The 9,618-nt window shown below is 53.4% G+C and overlaps 1 protein-coding gene across 39 annotated transcripts in view; it reads right to left on the bottom strand.

Annotated features, from left to right (window-relative positions):
• Positions 1-2,646: 2,646 nt before the first annotated feature.
• The window catches only part of TSPOAP1 (TSPO associated protein 1), a 27,917-nt gene continuing 20,945 nt past the window's right edge, over positions 2,647-9,618 (bottom strand). For 15 of the 39 annotated variants that reach the window (XM_074019169.1, XM_074019187.1, XM_074019170.1 and 12 more), the window contains 9 exons: positions 9,163-9,262; positions 8,932-9,083; positions 8,124-8,292; positions 7,669-7,740; positions 7,236-7,268; positions 6,943-7,046; positions 6,788-6,859; positions 6,439-6,549; positions 2,647-3,864 (listed from right to left, as the gene is read on the bottom strand). In XM_074019169.1, coding sequence (XP_073875270.1) covers positions 3,685-3,864; positions 6,439-6,549; positions 6,788-6,859; positions 6,943-7,046; positions 7,236-7,268; positions 7,669-7,740; positions 8,124-8,292; positions 8,932-9,083; positions 9,163-9,262 — 993 coding nt within the window. In that variant the 3' untranslated portion in view covers positions 2,647-3,684. Of the gene's footprint in view, positions 3,865-4,110; positions 4,228-5,715; positions 5,778-6,438; positions 6,550-6,787; positions 6,860-6,942; positions 7,047-7,235; positions 7,269-7,668; positions 7,741-8,123; positions 8,293-8,931; positions 9,084-9,162; positions 9,263-9,618 lie in introns of all 39 variants that reach the window. The other 24 variants (XM_074019176.1, XM_074019188.1, XM_005583830.4 and 21 more) reach the window with 13 other exon arrangements.

Genomic DNA, 9,618 nt, shown 5'->3' with positions numbered 1-9,618 from the left:
TCACCACTCCTAGTCAACATTGTACTGGAGGTCCTGGCCAGTGCAATAGGCAAGGAAAAAAATTAGTGCCATACAAATTGTAAAGGAAGAAATAAAACTGTCTCCATTCCCAGATGACAACTTGCTTAAAAAATTCCAAAAAGCGACCAAGAAAAAAGCTACTAGAACTAATAAGTGAGTTTAGCAAGGCTGCAGCATACAAAATCAGTATACAAAACTCAATTGTATTTCTTCATCCTAGATTTTTTCTTTGCAGGACAGTTCTCTAGGTAGCCTTAGACCAACCTAGTTCTCCCTCTTTGTTGTTTGTAGTTATCAAGAATGACTGTAAAACTTGCTGGGAATACAACACCCTGAGACAGGGAGGAACTGACCAGAACAGCCTGGGCTCTCTTCCAGTCCCCCTACAGAAGACAGATGTCCTTCAAGGCTTTATCCCAGAGAGTCCTGATGCTCCTAAGGTATAAAACCCAGAGCAGGCTGTCTTCCAGGGTCCCATAGCTGCAGTGCAAATGGGGTACGTGCAGATAAGATTCCACCCAATTTCCTTATTTTTCTTATCTGCTATATATTTAGAAACTATGAAGGGATGCTTTCACTTATCAAAAGATTTTTCAACATCTTGAAGTGAGCATGTGGTTTTTCTCCTCTAATCTGTTACAGTAATGAATTCTATTAATATAGAGTAATAGAATTAATCAGTTTAATAATAAAATGGTGAAACACTTTTGCCTTATTAAAACAAATGCTACAAGCCAGGCACAGTGGCTCATATCTGTAATCCCAACACTTTAGGAGGCCAAGGCAAGAGAATCACTTGAGGCCAGGAGTTCAAGACCAGCCTGGGCAATATAGCAAGACCCTGTCTCTTAAAAATCGTTTTTAAATTAGTTGGGCATGGTGGCATGTGCCTATACTCCCAGCTACTCAGGAGGCTGAAGTGAGAGGGTCATTTGTGCCCAGGAAGTCAAGGCTACAGTGAGCTGTGATCATGCCACTGTACTCCAGCCTAGGTGACAGAGCAAGACCCTGTCTCAAAAAAAAAAAAAAAATTTTTTTAAATGCAGCAGCCATGATGTATATTTAGTTTCCTAAATCTATATTTAGGATATTCTGTGTTCATAAACAAGATAGATCTGTCATAATGTTTTCTTGTCCTGTTCTAGTTTGGGTGACAAGATTATACAAGTCTCAAAAATTGAATTGGGTTGCTTCTCTTTTTTTCTGTACTTGTAATTTATTTATCAGCTTCACATGCAGTAAGTCCTTTGAATCGAAGTATCTGTGTCTTTCTTCAGTCCTACAAAATTTATAGCCATCATTTGTTCTATCACTCATGGTCTCTATTGCTCCCCACATCTTCCCAACCCCGGGGTATTCTTATGAATAGATCCTGAAACATTTGGCCCCATCCTCCATGTATAACTTTTCTTTCATTTTGCTCATCTCTCTATCCCTTTGTATAGCACTCTGAGGAACGACCTCAAATTTCAAGCTTACTAATTTTATCCAACTATGAATTATATGCTCTTCACCCATATATTGGGTCCTTTTTAACAAGAAAAGATGTATTTTTTGCAAGATCTCTATTAGGATCTTTTTCATAACTATTTGTTCTTGTTTCCCATATGTAATTCCTTCCTTTATCTCTCCAACAATAACTGCAGACTTTTTAAAGTTTTCTCCTAATGCTTTATTGACTTGTGTATATTTTTCCATTTCCATGTGTTATCTCTCTTAGTGAAGTTGGCTTTCCTCCAATATTTTTCGAGTCTTTACTGTGTCCTTGCCATTGTGGTTGGGAGTCTCTGCTGGATGGCTGGGTGGGAACTGCTGCCGTGATTCTGAGGGTTTCGGTTGAGAGGGAGGAGCCACAGTATGCTGCAGATTGGTGCCTTCTCACCTGGGCAGTGATACATCTTGTTTCTGCCAGGTGTGGCCAGTTACCTAAAGTACCACCTGGTCTCTGATCCAAGCTGCAACCCCTACTGTTCTCTAAGTCTGTCATCTAAAGGCAGACATCTTCACCTTTGCCCTTGGCCCATGGCAGGAGAATGTGCAACAATCAATTAAAGAAAAACCCCAACTAACCACACCATTGGTAGCCCCTAGGGTCTTTTCTGCCCTGTTTGCACCGCCTCTAGTCCAGAGGCAATGTGCAGAGCTCTGCCACATATATATACCCTACTCTCGAGTTTCATCCGTATAATCTGCCATCTGTTCTCTGTCTTTTCCGGAATCCTGTTGTTTCTAGTCTACTGAGAGCCCCCTTTCTTGCTTTCAAATGGAACTGTGTATAGTGTTTGTTTGTTCTGTTTCTCTCACGTCTATTATTTCTATGCATTTGGTATAGAGGAGATAGACTGCACTGTGTGTTCGGTCCACCATCTTGAAACTGATGTTTTCCCTCTGTCCCATCTCCCTCCACAACCCCGCCCAGTAGCAAATACCTGGCCCTGTGACCAAGGGCTCAGGAAGCTACCAAATCTTTTTCTTAGGAAAAGAATTCGAAAGTTCGTGGTGTTGATTGGTTTTTGCCCCTGTTACCCCTAGGATATAACTTCTGGGGTCTGAAGTCGAGAGTCCAAACTCCAGCTGCCCCACCCCCTCCAAGGAGTCCTTTGCCCACGTAGAGTCCAGCATAGATTTTGTGAAAATAGACTTTATTATAATAAAATGTCTTTTTAAACAAATTCCCCTACCATTCCACACCCCTGGAGACCAAGGTGGGGATGGGGGTTCAGTCAAACAATCTCCCACCACAGCAAAGGAAACATGCAAAGAGACACTCACCCGGCAGAGGGTGGGGAATGGAGTGGATAGGGTAAGGGTGGAGAACCCCCTACCCCACTCTGAACGGGGAATGTATGAAAATAGCTGCATAAATCTGTCCTTTTCTCCAGCCCCTGGACTCCAACAGGGGTTAAAAGAAAACTATGCAAAAGAACTTGAATCCAATGAGCAAAATAAGGCAAACCCAACTCCGCTTTCGGCCCCGCGGGCCCCAGGGTCTTTGGGGGCGGGACCATACAGGGGCCAGGAGGCCGCGGCAGGGAGGGGTGGAGCACGACGGGGGCGGGGTGGGGCCTGCTTTGGCTTGGCCTTTCTCCTTCCCGGGCCTTGCAGTGGAAGCGAGGTGGAAGAAGCTGAACTGAGGCACTGAGTATGTACATATATACACGGCTCCGCCCGCCTGCCCGCTGGGGAGGTGGGGCTCCAAGAAAATCCAGTGCAAACTTTCCTTCAGGGGAGGGAAGACAAGATCAGGACAGCCAAAGCCATCAGGGGGCACAGGCTCCTTTCTCCCCCCAGGGCCCGTCCTGGGACTGGGGAGGGTGGCAGAAGGGACTAGCGCAGCACTGTGGGACACTAGTAGACGAGGTGGGTGGACCAGGATGCGAGGGTCCTGGGTCCAGTCCTGGCTCAGTGACCTTGGTCGAGTTACATACTCACTGTGGGCTCAGTTTCCCCTACTGTAGGAGGAAGGTGCTTCTCTAGAGAGTTCATCCTTAAGGAGCCATCTAGCTCTGACCTTCACGGAGGCTCTTTGATCCTCTCTGAGTGCCGCAGTGTTAATGCAGAAGAACGGGGGCTCTGGGCCCAGTCTGAGCCTTCCCTGCTCAGCGGAGACGGTGGTCTGGGGGCCTCTCAGGGCCTCTTCTGCCTGCAGGATGGGCCACAGCTTCACTCCTTCTTCCCAGAGCCCAGCCTCCTGAGGAGCTGTTTCCCCTTGGAGAAGAAACCCCACACCTTCTCGCTTCTGCCCTGGGGCTCCCCACGTTCGATCCTGGGGGCGCTGTCAGGGCTGGGAGCACAGGGCCCACCTGGGGGCCCGGGGGGCCCTTGTGTGGTGCAGCCCCAGTCCTGAAATATGAGACAGAAGGAGCAAGGTCAAGGCCTGATTCCCTCCCGACCCCCCACCACTTTTCTCCACAGCCTCAGCGGCCTGCAGCGTCCCATGTCATGGAACCATGGGTGAGAACCAGGGCCTCACCTCCCACCACTCACTGCCAGACACACACAGCACAGGCGGCGAATGGGGAGGGTGATGCCGAGGGAGCACTGAGCTGGGAGTCCCAGGGGATGCAGTCTTGGTTCTGGATTGCTCACCTGTGACCCTGCGCAGGTCCCTTGCCTTCTCCCTCCAGGATGCAGGGCTGACAAGGCCCAAGAGTTCTTGGAAGCTGCCCCTCAGGATGGGTGCCCCCAACTTCTCACATGTCACCTCTCTCCCAAAAAACAGACCGCAAGGACAAGGACTGCTTAGAAGCAGCTGTCACTGCCAAGGAAGGTAGCTTCCACAGCCCCTCGTAGACAGGAGCGTCTCCCCAAACTCAGCAGGTGTGGCCCCCCCAGGCCTTCAGGGAATGGAGCCAGTACCCACTCCATGGGGAGGAAGATTGGGACTCTACCTTAAGGGCCCTAAGAGGACTGCGGGGAAGCCAAGGACCCAGAGAGACTCACAGCTGGGGGCATCACTCAGCCCCCACCACAGGCTCTGGAGGCTGCAGCATCTTCTCCCTTACTGAATCTCCTAACTCCACTCCCTTTGCCTCGAGCCCACCCAGACGGCGCTCCTTAGTGATCTAAGGCCAGGAAGCTGGGGGAACAGAGAAGCCACCAGAAAGCCCCCCACACCTCTGTTCCCACCTTCACCTCCGGGACCTGGCACAGCTCTGTCAGCTCTTGCCAGCCTGCATGTCTTCCCTTCCTCAAACTCCCACTCACTGCCCAGAGCCTGGCAGGCTCCCAGCCAGAACCAACTATAGAGCCCAGGCCAGAGGCAAGGAAAGTGGGTGCACAGCCGAGGCCCCACCCCTGCCCCAGGCCTGTGGTGATGTGGCAGGGCTGCCCACAGAGGCCAAAGCATCTACCCCCAATCAGCCAGAGCTGAGAGCCAGTTGGGGAGCCCCAGACCCTTCCCACTCCCTCTTAGGGCTCCTTCCGCAACATCCAGGAGGGAGAGGTTGTCAGGGAAACAAAAGAACGAGGTTTCTGGGCTCCAGAGAATAATGATTTGGGGTTATTTATGGATTTGAACTACTCAAACCTCCCCTTTATTTTTCTCCCAGGCTGGAGTGAAGTGGCGTGATCACCACTCACTGCAGCCTCGACCTCCTGGGCTAAAGTGACTCCCACCTCAGCCTCCCAAGTAGCTAGTGTTACAGGCATGAGGCACCGCACCTGGCCAAACTTCCCCTTTTATCCCCCAAATAGAGAAAACTGAGAGTTTGAGGTAAATCATGCATCTGATCACCCTAACAGGTCACAATGCAGAGACAAGGGTGGGAAGCCTATTATTACTGGTGGCATTACAGTGTCACCCTGGCACCAGTAATAATTACAATATTATAATACCGTAGCCGCACAGTATCATAATACCACTGATGAGTCCTACTATGGATGCCACGTCATGTTCTATAAACCATATGTGTTATAGAATAGGAGGCATCAGCTAATATGGGACATCACACACTAAGATGACATGTAATCCTATGACAGCTGGCACTGCCCTGGGTAAAGGCAAGGCAAGGGGAGCAGGGAGGGGGAGGGATGACTCTATGCAAATCTGACTCATGGCAAGCTCTCCTTTGCCATTCCCTGGACAACAGTGGGAAAGCTGGGTCAGCTCCAGTATTTGAGACAAAGGAGTGCTGTCTGATTATGGTCAAGTGGGCGTGAGGGGTCACATAGCGGTGCAGTCCCCCCACTTACATGTTGCTCTCTCTACATATATCTATCTCCATCTAGCACTGGACTCTTCTCCTCCTCGTTCTCTGAGGACAGGGAACAAAGAGAGGAGATGGGTTACAGACAGACCCGCATCTTCTCCGCCCGGCCGCCAGGTGGCCCTGTACATTGGTGGGCCCTGCTCTCCAAGGCCTTTGTGTTTACACATGGAAGCCCTGAGTTTTCTGACTGGGGCTTGGCCTCTTCACCCTCTCTCCCTGCCCTCTGAGGGTGGAGGCTTAGTTGTATTCCACCCACCCCAAGGAGAGGTAAGCTCTAGGAATGAGAACCCAGGAAGCTGGGCCTGGCTGGGCAACTGGCTTCCAAAGGCACCTGGGAGGTAGGGAGACCCCCCCCCAGGGTGGGAGTATCCTGAAACAGGGACTTTGATTGGCTACAGGCATGAGGCAGAGGGGTCCTTTTCCACAGGGCCCCTCACCTGTGTCAGCCCCCGGGTGTTGGCAGCCGGTCAGATGGCCTGGGGGTCAGGGTCACAGCTATCACCCCTCTGCAGAGAGGGGCACATATTTGGGGGCAGCTGCCTGGTGGAGCTCCCCTCAGGTGGTCACTTAGTGGCTCTGCACTGGACACAGTGCTTACCTGCATGACCACCCCAGCTGCACCCCTGCTGCAACACTGCCCTGGCCCTACCACCCCACCAGTAGGGTAGACCGCCCTGCCAGGCTGGGAGCCCAGCTCCTCACTGACCTGACTCTCAGCCTGGGGTGTCCTGGGTTCCCTGTCCAGGCCTCCTGCCTCAGGCCCAGGGCCCTCCAGGAAGTTGGATGGAACCAGGCCCCTTTGTCCATTTAATTCCCCCTGGAGAGGAGAGGCTGGTGAGGCTGAGATCAGGAAACAGGCTCTAGCTCTGCCCCTCGACCCTGATGCCCCTGGGGAATAGCTGGGGCCAAAACCACTGTCCAGGGAGGTGACCCGTTCCATTCCACCAGACTTCCTGAGGGTTCCTTGCCCATCCCCCTGCCCAGCTCTGGGAGAGCCCTCCCTGGGAAGTCTGGGGGGCTGGGGTGTGGTACACCCTCCCCAACAATGTTCTCACATAGTAGAAACCGTCATCGTCCATGCCCCCAAACACAGTAATGACATCCCCTGCCCGGAAGGGCAGCTCTGCCTGTGGAAAACAAGAGGAGGGCATCAGGCCCAGGAAGGCTCTGCCACCGCCCCCTTTGCTGGGCTCTGTCTGAGGGTCCTCACCTCGACGTCCATATTGGGGGAACTCTCCTGGGGGTTGTAGTCAAATGCAGCCACCATGGAGTGGGGAGCTTTCAGCTCAGCGGAGGGGACCAGCTTAGGGGGGCCTGCAGCGGGAGAAGGAGAAGACTCTGGACTCTCTGGAGAGCCCTATACTCCATCCTGTCTTCTGCCCTGGACCCCTGCCGAACCCCTGTCACCGCCTCCCCACTAGTTGTAGCCCCTGGGGCGAGGCCAGAGGGGCCACCCACCCTATCTCCTTCCCCAGCCTCCCGGGCCCAGGGATGTTCCTTCACCTGGACAGGGCTGGGCAGGGCCTTCCGACTCAGCTGTGGAGAGAATGTGCCTGTGAGCCCCACCCCGCCCTGCCCGCCCAGGCTGCAGGTGCTGCAGCGCAGGCCAGACACACACACAAGGAGGCAGGCAGGGAAGGCTGCTGAGGGTGCATCTCCCCAGCCCTTTGGTGTGGCGGTGAACTAACACCCAGAAAGGCTAAATGGCATGTCCGGGGTTCGTGGATTTTACAGTCAGGTGCCTGTGGGGACAGAGAGCTCCACAAACCATCCCTCATCCCCACCGGAAAAAAGCCCCCCACAGCGGGAGGCAGGGGATATGGGTGGTCTGCCCTGATTCCCTTTACCTGCTCAAAACTCCAGAGGTGCCTCCCCAGCCAGCCAAGCAGCGCCACCCCACCCGCACACACCTGAGAGAGAACGGGGTCCTACCCACCTTTCTTGGAGCGGCGGGGCTTGGGAGGAGGCCCAGTTGTGCGGGCTGTGGAGTACACAAAGGGACCATTCCCTGATCCAGGAAAGCAGAGAGAAAGCGAGGCAGGGGAGGTGGGAGAGACAGGACTGGGACTCTGGAGTTTCCTCTCAGGGCCGTGCTGGCTTACTGAGCTTGTTTCATGAGGGCATTCATCTCCCATCCCTGACAAGAGCCCCACCCAACCTCCAGGACCCAAAATTCCTGGCCGCGTGGCTGTACTCCCCTCCGCAACAGACGCCCACTCCATGTGGCCAGCCCACGTGCAGTCTGACCACCAGCCACAGGGTTCTCAAGGCTCCAAGGCTCTGCTAGAGTCTGGGTAAGTGGGGGCACCCCAGACACAACAATTGCTCAGGGTCAGGTGGAGTTGGAAGAGGGCTGGTAGGAGGGGGGTGAGGGACAGCAGCAGGTCATACCTGAGCCCTCGAGGAGAATATCTGGGGACAAATAACCCCGCTGGAGCAGCTGCTGTCTCCCGGCAGGGCTGTCCACAGCCACCTCAGCCACCATGTTGCAGGGAATGTAGCCTGTCCGGCCCCCACCTTCGCCCCGGTAGAAGCCGTCGGCATCCTTGTCCCCAAACACCTGGAGGCAAAGAACAGTGGTCTGAGCCAGTTCTGCTCGCTCCCTGTGCCCCAGGCCCCGAACCCCAGCAACACCCCACTTGGAAATGCAGAAGAATCTTCTCCCTTTCGTAGGCCATGGAATGGGAAAAGGGGAAAAACAGAAACGAACAGGATCAGAGGAATAGGAGAAAACAGCCCTTTCTGTATTACCCCATTCACTGTCTACACGGTCATGCCCTTTGCCCACCCCAGAGTGGATCTCCTTAATCTCAGAGCAATAGCAAAATGCCTTCAATCAATACTTGGAGGAATAATAAAAATAGCAATGTCAGCAGCAGATAGTTAGACTGTGCTGCCTATGTGTCAGGCAGTTTAAGCTCTTTATGTACATTGGATCATTTAATCCACAAACCACCCTGTGAGGTAGACACTAATATTATCCCCATTTTACCAATAAGAAAACTGAGGCCCAGAGGGCCTAGGTAATCTACTCAAGGTTACACAGCTAGAAGCGGCAGAGTCAGAGTCCAAACCCACGTCATCTGCTCTAGAAGCTGTGTTCTCCGCCCATCTGTGCTACCTCCAGTGGAGGAAAGGAGGGAGGAGGGAAGACCTAGCTGGTGTTTGGAGCTCTGAGCCCTGATGGCAAATCAGTCACCTTCAGGATCTGACCCTCTCGGAAGGGAAGCTCTTCTTCTCCAGCATCAGGATTGGGCGACATTGACACGGGGTCGTAGTCAAACAGAGCCACAAAGATCCTGACGGGTAGGTGCTGGTAAGCCAATGCTTCTGACGGGCTCCTCACAGGGACTGTGGAGACAGTGGAGAGGGCGGTGATGCAGCGAGTTCTGGCCGAGGGGTTCTAGCTCAACCCCCATCAGATGCTCACCTAGCTCTGCAGTGCTTGGCCTGGGGACTCGGGCACCTCTCTTCTGGGGGCCTCTCCGCCCAGAGCTGTCCTGCCCTCTGGCTTCCCTAGTCTCTGTTGTCTGCAAAAAGAGGACAACAGATGGCAGAAGTAACACACCATCCCTCCGGTGGGCCCGTGCTCCCCAGCTCTGCCCCATCAGCGTAAGCAGCACAGCAGCGCAGGAGCACAGCAGTCCTCTCCTGGAGTCTCGCCCGGCCTGCTGGAGACCTCAGACACTCCCACAGTGGGAGGGCGGGCAGGAGGGGAGGCCCCAGCCCCTGCCCCCAAGTAGATGAGTGGAGTAGAGGGGACTAGAGTTGGCTGAGGAGCCTGTGAGAGGAGGGCCTCCCATCAGCATCAGGGCAGGTGACCCTGGACATGGCATCACAGTCAGCGTCCTGAAGCCATAACTAGCTATGCAGAGGAAAGGGTGAC

This window comes from Macaca fascicularis, chromosome 16 (genome assembly GCF_037993035.2).
Source record: "Macaca fascicularis isolate 582-1 chromosome 16, T2T-MFA8v1.1".
In the NCBI taxonomy this organism is placed as follows: domain Eukaryota; kingdom Metazoa; phylum Chordata; class Mammalia; order Primates; family Cercopithecidae; genus Macaca; species Macaca fascicularis.
The sequence above is the reverse complement of the archived record's forward strand: the minus strand, read 5'-3'. Positions and strand labels throughout refer to the sequence as shown.